The 22,755-nt window shown below is 51.8% G+C and overlaps 1 protein-coding gene across 2 annotated transcripts in view; it reads right to left on the bottom strand.

Moving 5' to 3' along the window:
• The window catches only part of HIVEP3 (HIVEP zinc finger 3), a 51,714-nt gene extending 30,392 nt beyond the window's left edge, over positions 1-21,322 (bottom strand). The window contains exons 1-2 of one of the 2 annotated variants that reach the window (XM_086863245.1): positions 16,055-21,322; positions 11,578-11,723 (exon numbers count right to left, since the gene is read on the bottom strand). In XM_086863245.1, coding sequence (XP_086719371.1) covers positions 11,578-11,723; positions 16,055-21,169 — 5,261 coding nt within the window. In that variant the 5' untranslated portion in view covers positions 21,170-21,322. The remainder of the gene's footprint in view (positions 1-11,577; positions 11,724-16,054) is intronic. The other variant, XM_086863246.1, reaches the window with a different exon arrangement.
• Between the last annotated feature and the right edge of the window lie 1,433 nt (positions 21,323-22,755).

The following is a 22,755-nucleotide window of genomic DNA, read 5'->3' as shown; positions in this document are numbered from 1 at the left end:
TTACTAAATATTTACTATATATTTACTATACATTTACTATATATTTATTCCATTATGTTATGTTATATTATGTTATGTTATGTTATATTATGTTATGTTATGTTATATTATGTTATGTTATGTTATATTATATTATATTATATTATATTATATTATATTATATTATATTATATTATATTTTATTATATTCTATTATGTTATGTTATGTTATGTTATGTTATGTTATGTTATGTTTTGTTATGTTATATCATATCATATCATATCATATCATATCACATATTATAATATACTATATTATATCATATTATACACTATATAATATGTATAACATACTTATAATAATAAAATACATGTATGTATAATATATGTATAATACATAATAATATATTATATTCTAGATATGATATGATATGATATGATATGATATGATATGATATGATATTAATTATTTTATGGTATTTCTCCATTTCAGCCCCACCTGGGAGCTCCCCTGTGCCCAACCCCAATTCCCTGGTGGTCTCCATCTCTCCCACCCCACATCAGCTCTCCTGCCAAGCACAGGGCTCTGCTTTTAGCTCCTCACTCAGCTCCTATTGGAGAGAATTTCCTGTTTTATCATCCCCCATCTGGCTGGCACGCCCCAGGCTGAGGCTTTGCAGATAACCCCACACTTCTTGGGGTTTTGTGAGGGGGGTGAACCTCTCACCAGAGCCCTGTGAGTGCTCAGGCTCCTGCAGCCTTAAAACCCCCATAATTCTGCCATGGAATATTCTGTTTAAATAAGAATATCAAGACACCCACAGAGGTTGAGAAGCACGGGTTTAAGTGCTGAGCTGAAACATATGGGAGAGGTATTTGTGCTCTGGGAGCGCCGCTACCGTGCTGCTCCCACACAAACCAGGCTGGGCCGGGCTCTGTGAGGAGCCAGAGCACCCCAAAAAAACAGAAAAAATGTATACAATTTGGCTGCATTCCATCTGCTTATTCCCTTCTACCAAATGTACCAGGTAGGAGCAGAGAGAACACGAGCATTCAGAAACACCTGGATTTCCAGAAAACCGAATGCCAGGTGAGCATCCCCAGCTGGGTTAGACCCTGTTCCTAATCTGTTCCTCTTCCAGTTCAAAAATCTCGGATTTCTTCAGTCCTATCTCAACAGCAGCAAGAGCAGCTTGTTTGATATTATTATCATCTTATTAGGTCACATTTTCTTTTTGTTTGAGGCTCTGAAGAAACCTGCAGTTCCACACAAACACAGGGGTCTAAAGAGGGACCCTGCACCCCCTGGTTCTGTGGGGCTCCCTGAGCTCCTGCAGGGCTGGGAGGTGCCTTTGAATTCCTGGAGTGAGTGATCCCAGCTTTCCCCACTGCTCCAGCCCGCAGAAACCGAGCTGGGCTGGCGGATCCTGAAATCTGGGACTGAGGCTGGTGGCAGGTTTGGGAAGAATCCGCCTGGAACTCGTCCCTGGGGAGCTCCTCCTCGAAAAAAAGGACTGGGACTAAAAAGTAGGTAGAGAAGCTTCACCGTAAAAAAATTAAGAAATAAATTAAACTGTGAAAAGTGGCTTAGGATATTAAAAATAAATAACTAAACTATAACTAAATATCTGGATTTCTGAGTGGCAGCAGCCTCTGGCCAGCTCCCTCTGTCCCTCTTGGCGTTCACTCCGTGTGCTCCTGGCACATCCCAGGACCTCTGAGTGCCGGCAGCATCCCAGGAGGAGCAGTGACCTCCCCATCCTCACCTCCCCGGGCTGGGCAGCCCGAGGATGGAACCCAAGGATGAAATCCCCAACCTCCGGAGCTCCACAGAGCTTCTCCCCTTCCAGCTCCACACTGGGGGACACTGGAAAATCTCCCAGTGCTCCCAGTCCTGCTGCTGGATTCTGTCACTGTCCCCACACCAGGGTGAGCCGTGTGCTCCCTGCCAAAGTCTGCAGAGCAGGAAAGTAGAAATCTATATATTAATATATATATATTTATAAATATATATATAAATACATATTAATATATTAATATATTATCAGTGTATTACAATATATAATTATAATATTATTATTAATTGATATATTAATATTATATATTACATATAATTATAATATGTTATATATTATATATAATATATTATATTATAAATAATAATTTATATATATATATATATATATATATATATATATAAAGAATATATATTTTTTCTCCAGAAGAGAATCTGTAATGAGATCTGGGATGGGGGATGGTTTTATTCCCACCCCCAGGAGTCTCTCTCCAGGCGGATCCCTGGTCAGTGGATGGATTTTGCAGGAAATACTTGCCCAAATTCATGTCATTTTTAAAAACCACGATTTAGCCACACTTTCCTCACAGACCTTCAGCATTTCCATCATTCCCAAGAATCCCACATCCATCTCCCACCCCCAGCACTCTGTGGTAGTCGACACCAAGGAGAACTGGAAACCAACTACATTTGGGAACATTAAAAGAAAAAAAAATCCCACAAAGCCAGAAAGACACCAAACAGGAATCACACCACCAGCCTTGCACAGAGAGCTGTCTCCCCAAAATCATGTTTTCATCATTAGAAAAGCCACAGAAGTCCCAGAAGCCAGGTGAGAATTCTCAGAGTCACCTTCCTGCCCTGCTCCCGGTGGAGCACAATTGAGCAGCAGGCACTGGCTCTGTTTGGTTCCTAATTGATTGCACAGGGCCTGGAATCCACCAAAGGCTCCCATAAATCCCAGCCCTGCACAGGAGAGGCTGCCTGGCTGTGCAGATGTTAAGAACTGCCTAATCCCGAGTCAATCTGATAAAAAACCTTGGCCTGCTCCGATTTTCCACGGAATTAATGGCAGAGATTATGTCAGCATGTGGATGAAGTGCAAACCCCAGAGCCTGGAGCTCTGCCAACAGCCCATGAATGCTCTGCTCACAGGCACAGCTCATTATTGCAGACTTTTGGCCCCTGTCACCCGGTGGCTCCGAGTCAGGCATTGTGTCATGCCTGGGAAGCCGGGATGAGGAAGGACAGCCCAGGTGATCAGGGATTCGCTGCAGGGCTTCACACAAATTCTTCTGCGTTTTAATCCTCAAATTAAATTTCAAAATCCCCAATCCTGTCAAATCCTGACAAAGGAAAGCGCCTTAAATGGCAGGAAATATTTATTCCTAGGGAAGTGAGGGCAGGGAGCCCCTTGGAAGTGCAAACACCAGGAGTGCTTTAAGCTGGTACCTGCATCCAGCCATTCCCGGGAATTTGGCATTTCCCTATCCCAAGATCAGCTCTGACCCTCTCTTCCCTTCTCTGCTGGCAGCAACTTGAGCCATTCTTCTCTCCATCCCTCGTTGCTGTGAGAGCTGGGAGCTTCCAGCCCATCCCTCTCCTGCTGGATAACTGCAGCTCCTCCCTTCTGACCGTCTCTGCCCCTCTCCATCCCCGTGATCCAATCCTCCTCCTTTCCACCGGCATCCCCTCACCTGTGTGATCTGATCGTCTGTTCCTTCAGCTGCTCTCAGACATCACGTTTGTTTTCTCCCTGCTCTGCTCTGGAGACCTGGAACACCCACGGGCACTTTCTAGTCTGAATGCTCTTTGTTCGTTTTGGTTTATAAATTCAGTTACATTGAAACCAAATCCATTTGGAAAAGGACTCCTCTGTCTCCTTTCTGCACAGAAACCTCTGGTGTCTGTGGATTAATTTTCCTGACGTTGATAATTTGAAAATGGTATCAAAATCATGTCAGCACAGGGGTTCCATCCTCAGGCTCTCCCCCAAGTTCCCCTTGTCCCCCTCCCAGACCCCAAAAACCTCGGTCTCACTGCAGGGAATGACCCCGAGTTGTGTGCTCAGGGTTTCATAGCAAACCCACCCCAAAATGAGATGAAATCACCCAAAAGTCCAGGGAAGAGGAGAAGCTCCAGACCTGGGATGGTCTATCCAGCCCCAAGGAGAGACAGGAATACAACACCATTCCTGCCATCCTCGATTTTGCCCCTGTTTTTGCCAAGGAATGAACTGAGAGCCTCTGGCAAGGAGATTTCCCAAGCAAGGCAGTGCTCCCTCTCTCCCTCTGCGCTCCCAAATTCATCTTTGCACTGCAGGAGAAATGGAAATCCTGCTTTGTCCTCCCCAGGCACCCAGAATCCGAGCTGGAGCTGCTCCTCTTTACCCATCTGGCCTGATCCTTGGATCCACGGGTGTTACAAGCAAAGAAATCGCTTGTAAAAGATGCAATAATGAGAAGATTTTAAATTCCTTTGGTGCTCAGTCTGGCACTGGAGCACCCTTCTCTCCCCAGAGGTGACACAGCTACCCGTGAGGGGCAGCAAAGGCATTTCCCTGCTTGATCCCATTTATTAAGTCTTGATTTGAGCTGGACAGAAATGGGAATTCTTGACAGAGAGAAGATAAAATCCGTGGTGAGTGGAGTGAGATGCTGGGAAAACCCCTGGGAATGCCGGGCTCAGGAAGAGCATCCTCCTCCTCCTCCTCCTCCTCCTCCTCCTCCTCCTCCTCCAGGGACCACGGGGGAATCCCACGGGCTCGGATGCTCACAGGGTTCTTAGGGGGGAGGAAATCCGTGCAGAAACTCGAGCATCCCACACGAGGTCAGGCAGGAAGCTGGAGACAACATTTTTTAATAATTGGCTGTGGGAAATTAGCACCCACGAGGGTCAGGGAAAGGGGCTTGGCTGCACCAGCAGGAATAACTGGGGAAAAATAATGAAGGAAACCAGACAGCAACCTCAGCTAAATCCTTCTGAGTTTGTTGGATTTCCTGGGAAAACAGGAATGAACTGCACAATGAACCCGGTTCGAGTGAGGTGTCCAGGAAATATCAACAATTCCCAGCAAGGAATATTCAGACATTTTAAAGGCATGACAGAGCCATGAGGAGTTTGTGCCTCCCCTCACTCACCAGGAAATGGGAGGGCTGAGAGCAGAAGGGTTTATCCAAGAGTCCTGGTGAGTCAGGAGCCCAGCAGCCCCCATCCCAGCTCCAGCGCTCCGGGAGCTGCTGGGGAGGCCAGGGAACAGCTTGTCCAGGAACTGCTCGGCACAAACACAGCTGCAGCCACAGGAAAGGCACCGGGGGACATCCTGCACTCCCCAGGCCCCCCTGCACCCAGAGCAGGAACAGCCTGGAAAATCCTGGGATGGAGCTGGGAAGGGGCCGTGCTTCAGGACTCGGTTGTGCAGGATTTAGTGGGGTTTCCTGGGGGTTTTTATGCCCCTGTCTCTAAGGAGCACCAAAGGAAAAAGGTTGGACAGGGGTGATGCTGAGCTGCTCTGCACAGACCCTTCAGGTCCATTCCCAAAGGCACCAGCTCCCAGGTTATTGTCCCAAAAGCCAGGGGAGCACAAAGCTCCGAGCCCGGGGCTCTGGCAGCATTCCCTGCCCACGGCGAGGCATCGGGATGAGCTGATCTCCACAGCTCCTCCCAACCCAAACCAGTTGTGACCCTGTTTGTAACATCTGGGGCCGTGCCTGCAGCTCCAGCTGTGGCTCCACCACCCAGAGCAGCTCCTGATGGAAATTAACCCCGTTTTAAAGTGAATAACACAGAAAAAATACAGAAAATTTCTCCTCCAGGAGCTCCTGGCGGGCAGCTCTGGGCAGTGAAGGTGCTACAGCCACCCCACACCTTCCCTCTGCCAGCTCTTCCACACAAACCTCAGACCGGGCTGGATGCTGGGATTTAAATCCCCTTTAAAGCAGGCTGGGATGCCATGAGAACACAGCTGAGGTGTCCAAGCTCAGAGCCCAGCCAGCCACACCTTTACTGCTCCTGCTCTCACTTAAATCTCTGCCTTTCCTCCTCTTCCAAGTGCATTTTCCTGCCCGTTACCTTGCTGCTCCCCATCCAAGAAAAGATTTCCTGGACAAACCGGTGGAAAAAAATTGATTTTTCATTTTGACTGTTCCCTGAGTTACCCGGGGAAAACATTTTCTTTTTAACTAGACCCAAAATTAATGAGAAAAATCAAAATTTTTATGAAGACAGTTTATGGGGAGGAAAAAAAGCATTTGCTTCCTATGGAATCGAAGCTTTTTTGTCATATTGGCTTTTAAGGATATTTTAATGTAATAACATAATGGTTTCCGAAGTAAAAAGCGCAGATTCCTTTCATTTTGCAAATATTTTTCTCTCCTTGCTGTTTTTCTCTCCTCTTATTAAGGAATGCATCTTTCAAGCAGCTGAGCTGCCTCTTAAACAATTCCCCCTTTCATCTTGTCAGCATCGGGAAAATGTAAAAGTCTTTCCTTCCTTAAATTGCCACGCTGTGTTTTGTCTCCTTTTGGATCAGAAAGCAAAAAAAGCAGAAAAAATGGGGTTTTTTTAAGCAGAAAAAGTGGTTTTCTTGCGCTATTTAAAAAGAAAAGGAGCGTGAATTTACAATGCTCAGGTTATTTTATGAGAATCACGGAATATCCTGAGCTGGAAGGACTCACAGGATCATGGATCACCCCAGACCCCCAACACCCCCAGCTCCAGGGATCCTGGGCATCCCTGGAGCGCTGGCCAAAGGCTCCTGCAGCTCTGGCAGCCTCGGGGCCGTGCCCATTCCCTGGGGAGCCTGGGCAGTGCCAGCACCTCTGGGGGAAGAACCTTGCCCTAAATCCAGCCTGAGCCTGGCCTGGCCCAGCTCCAGAGCCTTTCCTTGGCACCTGGGATGGATCCTGGTGAGTGGGAGCCTCACAGCCCTTCAGGCTACGCCCAAACCCCATGGAAATCAAAAAAAAAAAACCTCAGAAAACCAAATTATGGGAGGGAGATGAGGCCTGGAGATGATTTCTGGAGAGGAGCCAGCAGCTCAGATGAGCTCTGCTCAATCCAGGGTTTGCTCTTCCTTCTCCTCAGCATCCCAGCATGAGTTTGGAGTTTTGGAGCTGCTGGGCTGTCCCTGGGGGGCTCAGAGGGACATGAAACCCCCTCCTCTGCACTGCTGCTGAAATCTGGCTGGAAAACAACCCAAAATTCCACACGTAAAACCCCACTTTTTAATTAAAATACCCTTTACAGCGGCAGCATAAACTCCAGGGCACAGCCTGATGCTTGAGGGTTTAAATTGGTGCTCCAGGGAGAGCTTGGGATGCCCAGGATGGGATTTCGTGGGGGCAGCCCTGCCCGTGTGGGGGTTGGAATGAGAGGGGCTTTGAGGTCCCTCCCAACCCAAACCACTCCACGATCCCGTGATTCGGAGATTCCCAGGAGGGCTCGGGACGGGGGAAATCCAGCAACCAAAGCCCCAGGAGATGCTGAGTGGTCAGCCTGGCACCACCAGCCCTCATGGAAGAGTCTGAGCACCGATTTCACCCAGCCATGCAAAGCAAACGGGCTCAGGAAAACCCCTCGCACTCAAAAATGTCAATTACGGGAATTGTTTGCTTATATCTAGGAATGGAGTAAAATATCCAGGCTGGGAGAGCTGGGGGTGCTCAGCTGGAGAGGAGAAGCTCCAGGGAGAGCTCAGAGCCCCCTCCAGGGCCTGCAGGGGCTGCAGGAGAGCTGGAGAGGGACTGGGGACAAGGCCTGCAGGGACAGGACCCAGGGAATGGCTTGAGATTGGAAAAGGGGAGATTGGGGTGGGATCTTGGGCAGGAATTGTTCCCTGGGAGGGTGGGGAGGGGCTGGGCTGGAATTGCCAGAGCAGCTGTGGCTGTCCCTGGATCCCTGGCAGTGCCCAAGGCCAGGCTGGACATTGGGGCTGGAGCAGCTTGGGACAGTGGAGGTGACCCTGGGGACAGTGGGGGTGTCCCTGGGACAGTGGGGGTGACCCTGGGGACAGTGGGGGTGACCCTGGGACAGTGGGAGGTGACCCTGGGGACAGTGGGGGTGACCCTGGGGACAGTGGGAGGTGACCCTGGGACAGTGGGGGTGACCCTGGGGACAGTGGGGGTGACCCTGGGGGCAGTGGGAGGTGTCACTGGGACAGTGGGAGGTGACCCTGCCATGGCTGGGGTGGCACTGGGTGGGATTTAAGTTCCCTTCCAACCCAGTTCAGGAGATCCCATGGCTGGGGCACTTCCAGCTCTGTCACATTTTGGGGAAGACAGAGAGGGAAGGGTTTGGATTCCTCCAAAGTGCAGAGCAGAGTCTGGGGCACACCCCCGCTCTGAGCATCCCTCTGGAAGTGAAAAGCCCTTCTTGTGGACGTGTGGATTTTTTCCACGGGATGGTGAGGAGGGAGGTGTTTTTTACGGTGGGAATGCCAGGATATTCAGATATTCCTGTCTCCAATCACAACATCACAGCCATAAGTGGGTTTTTTTCCCCTAAAGCAGGAAAAAGGAACAGTTTTCCAAAGAGAAAATGTAGTTTTCACCATACACGGCACTGTTAAGGTTTTTAGCTTTCTATATCTTGGTACTGCTCTTCCCACTGGTCGTAATTAGCTAATTAAATAAACCAACTAATTGTCCCCGTGTCAGCACAGAGGGCTGGGCTGTGAAGCAGAAGGACATGGATTGAGCTCTCAGCTTCCATGGTGGGAACGGCAGCAAGCAGGGAGCAGGTCCCTGAGCAGCCCCTGAGAGCAGACAGACCCCGCTCTGCCAGCAGGTCGATACCAATCTCTGGTTTCATGATGTCAGATTGCAGAATGGGCACCCAGGGGGGTGCTGAAGGTGACACCGAGGAACCAGAGCGCTTCTCCTGTGGCACTGGGGGCCAGCCTGACCTTCAAGAGATCACTTTCCCCGCTCCAGACCACCGCAGCATCCCTCAGGATGGATATCTTGATTGGCTCCTTGAGGAGCTCAGGCATTGACCTGGCTGTTTCTGGCTCTCCCAGAGGCAGCCCGAGGAGCCTGTGCAGCCTCCAGCCCGTCCTTGGGGTGTTAAATGACTCCAAGGGCCAAGGGCTGGGGCCATCTGAGTGGAGAGGGGATTGATCCAGCCTGACACAGCTCCACGATTTCAAATGAGGAGCCGTGGCTGAGGTTACACGTGGAGTGACCTCAAGGCTTGCTCTCCAAGAGGAATTTATTCTTTCAGTGGAAAACTCCACGGATCCCACCCCCAGTTTAATGCGGAGAGGTTCAGGTCGGACGGTGCACGTCCCTCCTGAGGCTTCCAGGGAGCCAGAGACCCTGCAAAGGGTCTGCAGAGCCTTTTCCCATCGGGAAGACGGTGCTGGAAGGGCTGGGAACCCACCAGGAGCTGGAAACCTCCACAGCCAGGTCCTCCTGGCAGCCCCAGGGCCACATCCTGAGCTGGCAGCACAAACCCTTCATGCCAAGAGTGAGCCCCGGTGCTACTGAGCCCTGACCCCAAACCAGGCACAAACCTCCAGGCTCAAGGAACCTGCAAATGCTGGGTCCAAACCCCTTCCCAGGGGGAAAACAGAAGGAGCCATCCACTCCCAGGTCTGTGGAGGAGACACCTCCAAGGGAGACAAGGGAAGCCAAGCTGCCCCCAGCGCTCTGCGAGGCTTCATCAGCTCCTTCCTGACAAGTGGGAATGGTGGAAAGAGGAGATTTGGCTTTCCTGGTCTTCCCTGAAAGCTGAGGGATAAAGATTCCAGCTGGGAGGCTGGAGAGCAGCAGGAGAAACCTCAGAGATGGTCCTGGAAGTGCTCTGAGGAGAGGCAGAGGGGGAAAGTGATGGGACTGGGGAAGCCAGAAGACTCTACAGAATGAAAAGTATTGAAGATGTCAGAGAGAAAGGCAAGAGCTCCAAAGAGATAAAAAAATGAGGGGAAGGAGGAACTAAAAGAGTTGCAGCAAGTGCAGCTTTTGTGAATTTCTGTATAATCTCACTCCTTGGTCGAGACAACAAAGTATGGGATGGATCCAAAAGCTTCAAATCCAACTGCATCCCCCTGGAAGGATGGGCCTGGCCAGCAGCATTCAGTGTGAAACCAATAAAGAAGGGGGAAAATGAGTCAAGGAAGGCATTTTTATAGTGAGGAAAAGTAAAAGAAGAGAATGGGATAATGTCTTGAAATTGGCTGCACTTTGTGTAAAACATTCTCGAGAGATGGCTGGGAAAGGGAATCTGATCCATTTGGGAGCCTGCAGAAGGCACCAGGCACCCTGTGGTGAAATCTGCAGGAAAAGGTCCTGGCAGACACCTGGGAAAGGGCAGCAGGAAAAGGTCCTGGCAGACACCTGGGAAAGGGCAGCAGGAAAAGGTCCTGGCAGACACCTGGGAAAGGGCAGCAGGAAAAGGTCCTGGCAGACACCTGGGAAAGGGCAGCAGGAAAAGGTCCTGGCAGACACCTGGGAAAGGGCAGCAGGAAAAGGTCCTGGCTGCTGGCCCTGACCACCCCGACATCAGAAACCTTGTGGGAATGAGGCACGGAGCACACGGAGCCGCTTGGGAGCACAACGGGTCCTGCTGGCCCTGGGCAGAGCCATGAATTTGGGAATTGAACACGGGATTCAGGCATGGAATTCATGGTTGTGACCTCCTGATGAGCCCCATTGGCACAGAGTGGCAGCCAGAGGGACACGGTCAGAGCTACGGGAAATTTAAAACTGAGCTCAGCACCGGTTCAGGACGGCACAGAGCAGATTGAAGGGAATAAAACCCATCCCAGTGGGTCCCATGGCTCCCACCTGCTGCAGGAGGGTGGCAGAGATTTCCTGAGCCCATCAAAGCTCCCATTCTGGCCACAGCCACGGCAGGGTTTGGCTCTTTGCATCCCCCACTCCCTGCCCAAGCCCGAGCTGGGCGCACAGAGCTCGCACCCGGGGCAGAGCTGCCTTCTCCTGAACAACCAGCAGCTTTCCCGTCCCAAAGCTCTGCTTTCCCTCTCGCTTTGCTAGCTGGACCATCTGCTAACGAGGTATTTTAAAATAAAAGCAAATTTCATCTGGTAACAGCAGAAAAACCACAAGCACAGCCTAATGAAAGCCTTTTGCTAACACACAGACACCAAGACCACCCAACAGCAAGGGCAGAGCTGATAAATCCTGCTGGAAATTGCTGGCACTGATTTGGCCCCCCCTGCAACACCCAGGAAGGATGATCTTTAACTGCAACCCACAGACACATTGCTTGTGAGCTATTTTTTTTAAATTTTAAAGAAATAAACGGCAGCATTAGACCAGCTCTGAATTCCTGAGGCGCCCTCTGAATTACCTGGAGCCGAGGTTTAAGATACACATCAAATTAAGGCCTTGCATCCATTCTGGTTGGAGCTATTTGGGTTGGGTGGGATGGAAATCACATGAACAAAACTCTTCTTTTGTTCCCCACCCAGACCCCGGGCATCAGGGAAGATCTGCCCAGATCCTCCTCAGACTGGGAACATCATTCCAGGAGAAGGCTCTGGGAAGATTGAGGAGATACAGAGAGCACCTCTGTCACTTCAGAGACAGCTGCCAGATGGGTTTGTGCTCTTCACTCAACCACCCACCCAGAAAAGAGATCCAGGTGACTGCTGACTTAAAGACAGCTCAAAAATAGGAAATTAATGCGCTCCAGATCTGGAGGGCCAAGTTTTTACAGTGGCTGTGGGAGAATAAGCTGTAATCAGCTCCATCTGCTCACCTCCAGCAGCACCTCGCCATCATTGTCACAACTCTACGCAAGTGAGAGACACAGGAAGAGAAATAAAACGAGACACTCACCCTCCTTCAAAGATCTTGATCCTCACCGGCTCCCCTCGCTTGGTCACAAGAGCCTCTTCTTCTGATTTTCCCCTTTTCTCCTCTTCCTTCTCAGCTCTAGTTATATCTTTTCGACCTTCATTAGAAAGGAGCGAAGGCAAATGAACCTATCTCCCCAAAAGAGCAAAACAATCCATGATTACAGACAGAATCACTGGCAGGCAGACACAGAGCAAGCAGCCCCAGCAGAGCCAGCGGCGTCCCCAGCGCTGCTCCCCACACCGAGGGCTGGAATCGGGGCACCCTCCTAACAAATGGGGCCTCGCTTCTGCATCTGGGGCCCTGAGGGTGGTGTTGCATTTGCTGTCACCCCTGACAGGCTTTTTAATTGCTTCCCTCCAGGTTATCCAGCTCCTGCCAGCCGGAGAAGTGAAGGATGAAGAGAAGCGTGGTGGCTGGGGTGACTCTGAGCGTGTGGGGTCTCTGTTCCCAAACCTGTCCTGGGTATTCCTCTCTCTGAAATACACGTCTGAAAGGTCTGGAGAGGAGGCATCTGCACAATTCCTACACTGAACCTCCGTGTTTCCCCCACATTCACACAAATTTGGATTTCAGCCTGACATAAATCTCTCGCCAGGCAGCGCTCCCGGGTGATTTCCTTTCACTGCAACCCCGCTGCCAAGGGCGCCGCGCAGAGAAAGCCACAAAACCCACGGGAGAAAAGAATCCTCAACCTCCCCACACGTTCCCAGGGTCAAATCTGCTTTTTCTCTGTTAAATTGCCACTCGTTGAGGGGGTTTTGTGTCTAAACCCTGTCTGGCCCCAGGTTTAAGTCATGCCCTGACACCTCACCTACACGATGAATGTTGTTTGTTAGAGCATGGACCTAAACATCAAAGCTGCCTCTGTGGGTCTGGGTGGGATGAGGGAGAGCTCCCCGCACCTGGAATGAAATGTTGGGATGTCCTAAATCCTGGGACAAACCCAGGGAGAGCTCTCCACACCTGGAATGAAATGTTGGGATGTCCTAAATCCTGGGACAAACCCAGGGTGAGCTCTCCACACCTGGAATGAAATGTTGGGATGTCCTAAATCCTGGGACAAACCCAGGGAGAGCTCTCCACACCTGGAATGAAATGTTGGGATGTCCTAAATCCTGGGACAAACCCAGGGAGAGCTCTCCACACCTGGAATGAAATGTTGGGATGTCCTAAATCCTGGGACAAACCCAGGGAGAGCTCTCCACACCTGGAATGAAATGTTGGGATGTCCTAAATCCTGGGACAAACCCAGGGAGAGCTCTCCACACCTGGAATGAAATGTTGGGATGTCCTAAATCCTGGGACAAACCCAGGGAGAGCTCTCCACACCTGGAATGAAATATTGCGGCATTACCCCCTAAATCCTACCAGGACAAATGCAGGAGAGCTCTTCAACCTGGAGTGAAATGTTGGGATGTTTTCCCCTAAATCCTACCAGGACAAACACAGGGGTCTCCAGAGAAATGAAAGCAGATTCCTGCCCCCAGGTAACTTCTCCCACAGTAACTCTGACATTCAACCGAATCCATCTCCAGGATGAGGATCCTGGATCTATATCCTCACACTTTCTGTAATTGATGGAAACAGGTTGCAGGCACCTGAGAGCAGTTTCTCCAGGGGTTTTGGCCTGAAGGCAGCCCCTGAAGCCCAGCTGGTCACCCTTGGCTCTGGCCGGCAGGAGTGGCGGCTCCCCAGGTGATTCACCTGCCCCACCTCAGCCTGGTCTGGAGGGGGATGAATCACCCCAGTGGAGCCTCTTTGTCTCCCCTGGTTTTGGGGGAAGCCACAGAGTGAGCAGCTCCAAGAGGATCCAGTGGGATATAACCCAGCTCCCCCAGCTGCCACGGGATGCTCAGCAGGAGGAGGGATGGACTCAAAAGTCGCTTGGCAAAACCAGAGTCAAGCATTTCAGATTTGCCCAGGAATTCCAGGAGCTCAGCTCAGAGCACTCAGTGCACCCAGGGCTGCTCTCTGTCCTCAGGGTTGGATCAGCCCCACGTCCACACCATCCACACACCCATCCTAGGAGCCTCCTGGGAGTGGTCCCTGTTTCCCTAAAAGTGCCAGGAATTTCATGACAAAAGGCTCAGGGGTAGAACAGTGCCAGGAATAATTTGAGCCATTTAACAGCAGGAATGGTCTTGATCTGGATGCTCTGGGCATGGAGATGACAGCGAGGAAATCAGCGTCAGAAGATGCTCAGAACCCTCAAAAATTAAACTTTTAGGGTTGTGACTTCACCTCCTGATAGGAGCTACAGGCTCAGAACACGGCTAGGGACAAGCTTCCCAGGTTTGCTGAGGAATACAAAACAATTGACTTGCTGGATGCAGCACGAGGTTTATTTATTGCAACTTTCGAAAGCACAAAAACATTGACAGATGAAAGGCACCAGAGAGCCAAAATCATACAGTCACTACTATCCCCTTTTACAATCTTCGAATTTACAGAGTGTGCAAGCCCCAGTACAGTCACCAGCCATCCCTACATGCATGCTGGAGCCCGCAGCCACTCCAGAATTCCAGAATTATCTGCTCAGCAAATCCCACTGGAAATTTAAACCCCAAGCCAAGGACGGAGACGGCACGTACAGAACTACTGCTTGCTGCATGCACAACTGTACAAAACACCAGAGCTTCTTCACATCTCCTGGGAGCTCGACTGACAACCTGCAGTTACATAAAGGAGGGGGTGTTGGAGGGAAGGAGCCAGAGCGGAGTTAGCTGAGGGTTGGATCCCCAACCCTGGAGCGATGCTACCGCACGTCCTGGCAGCCGCTGCGACCCCGGCCGTGCGTGTTTTAAACCCTGCACGGAGGATTTCACCCCCACTGATGGAAAAATGGGTTCTGTGCTCGGCAAGAATTCAGTTTATCTCCACTGCGGCTCTTGGGGGAGGAGGGCTGGGTTTAGGATCCACCCAGGTGAGCTGGGCAGGGCAGACTCTTCCTTTTGCAAGTTGTGCCACGGGAACCTGAACCTGCACCACTGCCTGGAGGGGTTTGCTGAGGGGTCTGGGGGAAATGCATGCAGTGAAATGGGGATTTGGATGAGTGAGGGCTGAACCACTGATGTTTAACCTGTGCCTTCAGGGTGGGAGGGTCTGGTACCTCTTGGACACCCCCTGGGTGTGGGTTTTAGCACCATGGCAAAGAGCAGAGCTCAGAGCAGCACAGGCACTTCCTTTAGGGATTCAAATCGAGGATGCTATGGTACCGCTCCGATAAAACCCCTTGGAAAAATAGTGCATAAATCTCAGCGTGGTTATTGCACTGCTCAGGTAATTATCTGCCCCTGTGTCCCTAGAAATCTGCCTCTTGGATTTCTGCAGGAGAGGGATGGAAATGCTGAATAGAAATAAAGATTTATTGAATCAAAGCGACTCTACTGCGTATTTTAAGACATATTTATAAGCAGCAGCTGCAGCAGCGATTATGATAAATTTAATATTCAGAGTTCATTTCATGACACAGAAATAAAATGAATAATCCATCAATATAAATTGACTTGAGATGAATATCAAATTGCAAAATCTTTAGAGTGATTCTGTTTGCTAATCTACATGAACATGATCTGGATTAAAGGGATCTGTTTGGTTCAGCATTAAGCAGGAAGGGTAAAGTCTGGCTTTAAAATGAGATACATAAAATTAGGCAGCTCACAGGAGGGTCTTAAAGACTTCTGTGCCTGTGTGGGCAATGCCTTGGGGGAGCTCTGACCCTGGGAAGCCAGTGAAGTCTTAACTCTAAAACCAGGCATAAAATATCCTTAAATACCTGGAAGAGCAGGTGGACAGCTCTGGACCAAACGGACCAAACCACAGGGGTGTTTAACAAAACCCACCGAGGCACTTTTTATAAATGCCACTGACAGCCTTTGTGCTTCTTCAGGGGCCTAAATACACTTGCAAATCTCCTTTTAATATTTTTTAAATACTTTTAAGCATGCCTCTCTATGTTCATTAATGTGAGATGAGCAGATGCACAACCAGACAGAATCCCATTTCCCCAAGGTAATCCTTTTTTTTTTTTTTTTCATTTCTAACATGCAAAATGTAGGGAATTATAACAGCATTTAAACCAAAAAAAAAAAAAATTAAAAAAATTAAAAATTATAAAGCTGTTTGAAATATCAAGACAAATGCAAATGAAGTCTAATCCTTTGTGCTGGAGCAGTTGTGGTTCGTGGGGTGGTGATTCCTACTTCTTGGGTTAGAAAGCAGGTAGGAACTGGGGAACAGAAACCTGGCCTCAGAGCAGGCTCTCCTGCCTCCTGGCTTGGGGTTTCAGCGGGGTTTGGGTTCTTCACTCTAAGAGCTTCACCGAGAACAGGCGCCTCCCAAAGCGCCAGCGGGACGAGTAAACCCCAACCAACCTCAGCACAGCCACGCCCCGGCACTCAGCCCCCTCCACCCACGCATCCAAATGGATCAGGAGAAAGAGATAGGATTGCATTACCTCGGTCATTTTGGGCTTCCTGGAGCTGGCCGGGACCAGCCTGCCCGCCTCAGGCCGCGGAGCGGTGGCCATGGTGTAGGTCTCCTTGCTCACCTTCTGCTTGGACCTCAGCAGGGCCAGGGCTGCCTTGGTGGACACCCCGGGCAGGTTGGGGTTGTAGAGGCTGATGCACCAGCTGGCGTACACTGAGGAGCGGCCGTCGGCTTGCTGGGTGTGATTTGGCTTGATGTAGTTTAAATAGCACCAACTGACATTAGTGGTTGTGTGGAGACTGGGGAACTGCAGGACCTTCTTGGTGTCTGGGCCTTCCTGGGCCTTCCCCACGCCGGCGGCGCCCTCGGGCACGGGGGCAGCGCTGGCAGGGGTTGGTGGAGGCTGCTCCACCGGTTCTTTGGAGTCTTCCTTCTTCACGGGCTGCAGAGGCTCCTGGCTGAGGAACTGTTTGCCAGCTGGCTGCTCGTACTCCTGCAGTGCCTCAAAGCTCGGGGAACCCGACCGGGACGCTGCCTGCTGGGAACTGCTCGGGGTTTCCTTTGGCTCCGACTGCTCCACGGACACGCCGGGTGGTGTCTCAGCTTCGACCCTGTCTTGGCTTTCTGCAAGGAAGTGAGATTTATCCTGCTTTTTCCCTTCCTCTATTGCACCGGGTGGCTTCACCACTTCCAGCTTCTCTTCTGCTTCAGACACTTCCTCCTCCTTTACTCTCTTCTGCTGCTGGGTCTCCATGGTCAGCTCTAAACTGCCAGCTGGGGACAACATCCTTTTGCTCCCCCCAACTGTGGAGGGGCCCCCCTCCAGGCCGAGGACGCTGTCTGAGGGGCAGGTGAGGGGCATGTAGCCCTTTCTTTCCGGTAAGGGCAGGGGCACTCTCAGGTACGGGCTCTGGAAAAGACTTCTCTGCTCCTCTGTGATCATCTGGGCCAGGTCAAAACCCAGCCCGTGGACATCAGCGCTGCACACCAGGGCACCCTTGGGCTGGTGGTCATCGAATTTGGGGAGGACGATGGTGGAGGAGCTGCACTGGGACTGCGTGACCAGGATCTGGGAGAGCGTGGTGTACATGGCGCTGCCGTAGGAGGGCATGTTGGTCTGGATGCGAACGGGGACCACCAGCGACACCATGGGCTCTGTCCGGGTGGGGACAACGAGCTGGGTGACGGTGACAGACAGCGCGGGACTCGCTGCGCAGGTCAGAGGGTGCAACCTGCTGTCCGAGTCGTAATCCGTGCATGGGGACAGGCTGGAGCTCCCTGCTGCCGAGAACAAACCGGATTTGATCTGCGGCAAATGTCCACCGGCATCACCTGGCAAGTGGAGGGCAAACTGAGACTGGAGAGGCAGGAAAAAGGCTGAGGGGATTGGGGAGGAGACAGGGTAGTGCACGGGCAGGAATGAAGGGTGCCTGAAGGACACCTCGGCGGGGTGAGACATCAAGGGAGGAGCGAGGTGGAGCGGGCCCGGGTGGATGAGCGTTTGTGGGAGGGGTAGCGGCGGGGTCTGGAATATGGAGGGAGGGATCTGAGGCATGGAGAACTGGGCGGAGAGGATGTCAGACATGGTGTGCGCGGCGAAGAGCTCTGCAGACTGCCCTGGCTGCGGCAGGAGGTGCTGGTAGGGGAATATGGAAACCTGGGGGGCCATGAAGTGCTTCTCGTGCAGCGCCAGCTGTGGCACGGGGTGGTGGAACACCTGCAGAGCCTCTGTGTATGGCGGGCTGTAGGATGGCTCGGGGCTGTCCTTTGGCTGGCTCTTGTCGCTCGGGTAGGTGCTGTGAGAGGGCAAAGGGGAAGACGAGGTCGGCTGATGGGGCAAACTCGTGGCTGGAGGTTTACTTGAAGAAGGAGCTGGATCCTCTGTGTCCGGCCAGCCCGGCGGGGCCGGGTCCGGCTCGTGCTCGGGGTGCCTGGTGAGGGACGCCTGCCGCACCAGGAAGCATTTCCTCCTCTCCTGGGGGGCCGAGGAGGTGGAGGGGCCGGGGGTGGAGGCAGGAGTGGACGACAAGCTCCCGTAGTCGAAGGATTTGCTGCGAGTCTCTGACATCTGGGAAGGGTGGGACACGTTTGGCGTCTGCTCGGAAGCAGATCTCCGCATTTCCCTGGAATGGTGATGGTGGCTGGGGACCATCAGCATATGGGAGCCGACTCCAGGAGGTTTTGGTTGGGATTCGGAGGGCTGGCTGCTTGACTCTGGCTTGGTGTGGTCATCCCGGTCAAAGGAGACGGAATGGCTGGAGCCGTGGGACAGGCTGCTCTCCTGACTGGGGCTCCGGGTGAGGGAGACGGACTCAAAGCTGGACTCCCCAGAGGACTGGGCCATTTCTGCCAGCCGAAGCCGCTTCTTCTTGGGTGGGAGTTTTTCCGCAGGGAGCTGGGAAAGAGTCTGGCTCCTCTGTGGCCACTGGAATTCCTCGGTTTTCTCTGGCTCCTTCGGAGGAGGTTCTGGCTCTGTTTCTGGTCTGTCCGGCTCTTCTGTGACCAGGATCTCAGGGACCTGGATGTTGGGCTGGCGGACCAGCCTGGGCTGCAGGGAGTGAGGGGGGCGGCTGTGCTGGGGTGTGGACTGAGACGGGAACTGGGACAAGGGCTTGTCCTCTTCCAAGCTGCTGGGCTGCTCGATGGAGTCCGACTTCTCAAAGGAGCTCGTGTGTTGGATGACAGAGATCTCCTTGGAGGTTGTCCTCCTCTCCTTGCCCTCTGTGCTCGAAGCCGGTTTGGTGTTCCTGGAATGGAAGCTGGCGCTGGCCTCGGGAGGTGCGGATTTTCCCGAGTCTGCTGGTGACTTCATGGATTCACGGGTCAGGTTTAGAGCCACGTCAGACGAGGCCAGGTTTGCAAACTGAGCGCCCGGGCCGGTGCTGGAGGAGGGAGTGTCAGACACTTCGAAAGCTGGAGGTTCCTCATCATCCCCGAGGCTCTTCTCCTTCCTCCTCTTCCGCAGCGGGGTGAGCTCCAAGGTGCTGCCCAGCTTGTAGTGCATCATCTGGGGCCACACGTCGGGATCCGCCGCGCTCTTCTCCGGCTCCGCCGAGGTGTGGGATGTGGCAGAGCGGGGCTTGGAGAGCTGCAGTTCTGAGCAGTAGTACTTCTTGTGGGCCTCATAGTTGTCCCTTTTCTTGTAGCGAGCGCCGCACACGTTACACTCGTACATGAACCCTTTCGCCTTCGGGCCCTTGCGGGACTTTTTGGTTAGATCGCTTTCCTTGGTTTCAGGCTCCTCGGGAGGTTTGGGAACAGTTTCTTTGCTGGCAGAGCCGACCTCCTCTGAGACATATTCCACTCCCAGGGGTAGCTCGATAGCTGGTTGGCGCTTTAGCATTCGAGGGTGGGAGGAAAACGCTTGGCTGCGGCTTAAGACTTCCGGCTCCATGATGTGATCATCGAATGAATAGCTACCTCTAAAGGTGTGTGGGGAGCTTATAGTGCATGCAGCAGAAGGCATTGAGTGGCTTCTTAGGAGAGGCACTGTCTCTGTGGCACTGTGGGATTGCTGAAGTGACAACAATGATTGTTCGGGCTTCATTTTTTCACCGTGGGACGCCAACACTTTCGCTGCATCCAGCTGGCTGCTGGAACCAGACTTGATATCGAACTGAAACGGTTCTCTGTACGCACCAGACTTCGGGGATTCAATGCTGCTACGCCTTGATAGAGAGCTTCTTCTGGGCTTCACACTGTCGATTTCGCTGGTGTCCACAACGGCTTCGTTAATGGTGATTAGCTTAGTGATGTGTTCTATCACCTGTGTTCTAGGCACAGACAGCGGGACCATGCTGGGCTTCTCATCACCGGACAGGTGTGGGAACCCCGGGGTTGTGTTTGCAGCCAGTGCCGCTGTCCTTTGCCCGATCCTCCCACACTTCCCGAAGATGATCTCGGCGTAAGATTTGGCGTTGGTGTTGGGAGGGCTGATCTGCTGCTCGGCGCTCTCGGATCTGGAGAAGTACCCGGACTCCGTGCTGCCTTTGCTGCCGGGGCTCAGGAAGGCCTGCTCGTCGATCACCTTCTTGCGCTCGCTCAGGCGCAGCGCCAGCTTCTGCTTGATGGTGTGGGTGTCCTCGGACTTATGGCTCAGGGCGTGCTCCGACGACGGCTCCACGAACTGGGAGCTGTCCTCGAGGGACTGGGACATGCTGGAATGGGACAATGAGCAGCGGTCGTGGCTGGAGCCTTGGCTCCCTGCACTCAGCAGGCTGCTGGAGAGCAGGGTGTGCTTCTGCCTGGGCGACAGCTCCACGGCGTGGCCCGACATCGCTGCCGTCTCCTCCTCCGAGTCCGTGCTTTCCCCTTCCGTCGGCTCCTCAAAGTCCTCCCCGCCGATCCTCTCCATCTCCAGGCTCGACGGATACATCTCTGCTCCGATCCCTGAGGCCAGCCCAGCTTTTATCCGGTGAGCGTGAGACTTCCTGTGTTTGTACAAATTGCTCTTCGTCTTGAAGGAGAAGCCGCATGGAATGCAAGGGTAGGGCCTCTCCCCCGTGTGGGACCTGATGTGTTTCTGGAGCACGCTGGGCTTCGCGCAGGGCCTGCTGCAGTACTGGCAGATGTACTTGCCCGGCTTCTGAGGCTTCTTCTCCTTCTTGTGCACCTCCTCAGCCTGCTTCAGGGACACCTGGGCGGGGCGGGGGATGAAGACCTTCTGCACGGCTGGCATGTCCTCTGCAGGAATGATGGGCGAGTGGGACGGGAGGAGCTGGCCGTGGTGGGCGTGCAGCCCGGGGGACGGGAAGGAGCCGGAGGGCCCTGGCCTGACTGGATCAACTAGCTGCCATGTGGGACCTTCCAGGACGTGCTCCGGCTTCCCCGGGGACATGAATGCTGGTGCCAGTGCGTGCTGCTGAAGCTGCGGGACGTGGGCAGGGTGGTCGAAGGAGGAGGGCTTGGGTTGTTTCTGGTGGCCGGGCTTCTCCTGAGGCTCTTCCCGAGGAACGGGCAAGGAGCCGGGAAAGTGCTGCTGCGAGATGATATCTCGGAGAGGGGTTCCTTGGGAAGGAGCAGAGCTGCCCTGGTACGTAGTTGGGGATGAAATACTGCCTTGGAAAGCCTCTCCTTTGGGAAGCCTCTTTCTTGGACTTTCCTCAGCCTTTTTTGTGCTCTTCTGGCTTTGTTCAGGATCCATGACCTTAAAAGGGTCTTTGAATGCTATTTCGGGAAGGTTTTGGCAGGCTTCATTTATGAATAATAAAGGTCTCCTCTGTAGATTCCCTGTTTTGCCTGCATTTGCTACGAAGCTGGAGCCGCCAGGAGATGGTTGTTGATTTAGGATTTTACTAAAGTGTCACTAGTTGCTATTTGATTCAAAAAAAAAAACGTTTCAAGGTCAATAAAGTTCACATTGGTAACACATGACAAACTACTTCAAAGAGAGAAAACTTTCCAAAACTTTCAGTCCAAATATTTTCCTTGTGAACTTGGTTAAGGCTTTAAACCTTGCCATTTTATTTCAGTTGACAGTGGCAAGCCTTCAAAGTCAAGATGCAACCCACAATGTGTCTCTTGTTTGTTATGCAAACCTTTGAAAACTTGAGACTTTGGTGCTCATCTCGGAAAGTTCCTTTTTTTTTTCTTCTTTCTTTCTTTCTCTCTCTCTCTCCTGTGCAAGGAAAATAACACTGAACGGTGGATGTCCCCCTGGTGTCTTCCTTCTGTTCCACTTTGGAGTTCAAAAGCCTTGGAAAAGTATTTCCCACATTTCTGTAATTACATCCAAAAGAAAAACAGACAAGAAAAATGACTTTAGCTTTTGTGTGTAAGTAATTAACCGCTGCTCCTGCTGGGGGGGGTTCAACTGTAAATATTTTGCACACAAATAATTCAGAACAACGCACTGAATGTCTGCCATTCACAAGACATTACTTTTAATGGCAACCTAAACATAAATTGTGCTCAGGCAAACCTCAGGGACTCGGTTTAGTGCTCACAAAACCTGGCTCTGAGGCAGCAACCAAAGTCAGGAACTTGGAGCAGAGAAAGTTTGGAAAAATGAATTAAAACTCTTTCAAACTCCGGTTCCTCCTAATCTCCTGCAAACATTTAGGGGTTTAAAGTTTTTATAATTGCGTTTCCCTTGCGAAGTGACTGACTCCAAGGCTCTGCCTCGCGCCTCTTACATCCCTGACAAATAACAAGGCATCTTCTCTGGATAAAAGCTGCTCTTGAGCTGTGCTAATCCAAAGGCAGGTAAAGAGGAGCTTTCATTGAAGTGTTGCCTCTTTAATTTCCTCCCTTTTGTCACCAAACAAAGGTGCAAATCCAATTTCTGTGTGCGCTGCTTCTAAAGGGAAACCCCCCTGAAATGAGTGTGTGTGGGACCTCTGAAACCCCAATAACCACCCCAGCCAGCAAACACAGCTCCTGGTGGGACACTCCAGGAGGGAACAGCACTGGAATTGCACCCTGACAGTGCTGGAATCAGCCCGTGTCTCCAAGAGATGGAGAGGAGGATGGGTGGAATGCTCCGAAGGAAAAGAAGGTGCTTTTTACACAAAGTGAATTGATAGGTGTGATTTCTAATGACTAATTAATTCTTGTCCTTTCTGCAGGTATTGCCTGCCCAGAGGTGCAGCACCTTGCTAGGACAGGATTAATTGGAGGAAATTGCTCCAAGTCCTGAGTTCCCCAGGGATGGGGCTGAAGTGCAAGTCCAGCAGAGCAGGGAGGAGCAGGGGGCTGAGATTTGAGCTCAGTGATGGCCCCAGCTTCCTC

This window comes from Cyanistes caeruleus, chromosome 26 (genome assembly GCF_971803275.1).
Source record: "Cyanistes caeruleus chromosome 26, bCyaCae1.hap1.1, whole genome shotgun sequence".
Lineage (NCBI taxonomy): Eukaryota > Metazoa > Chordata > Aves > Passeriformes > Paridae > Cyanistes > Cyanistes caeruleus.
The sequence above is the reverse complement of the archived record's forward strand: the minus strand, read 5'-3'. Positions and strand labels throughout refer to the sequence as shown.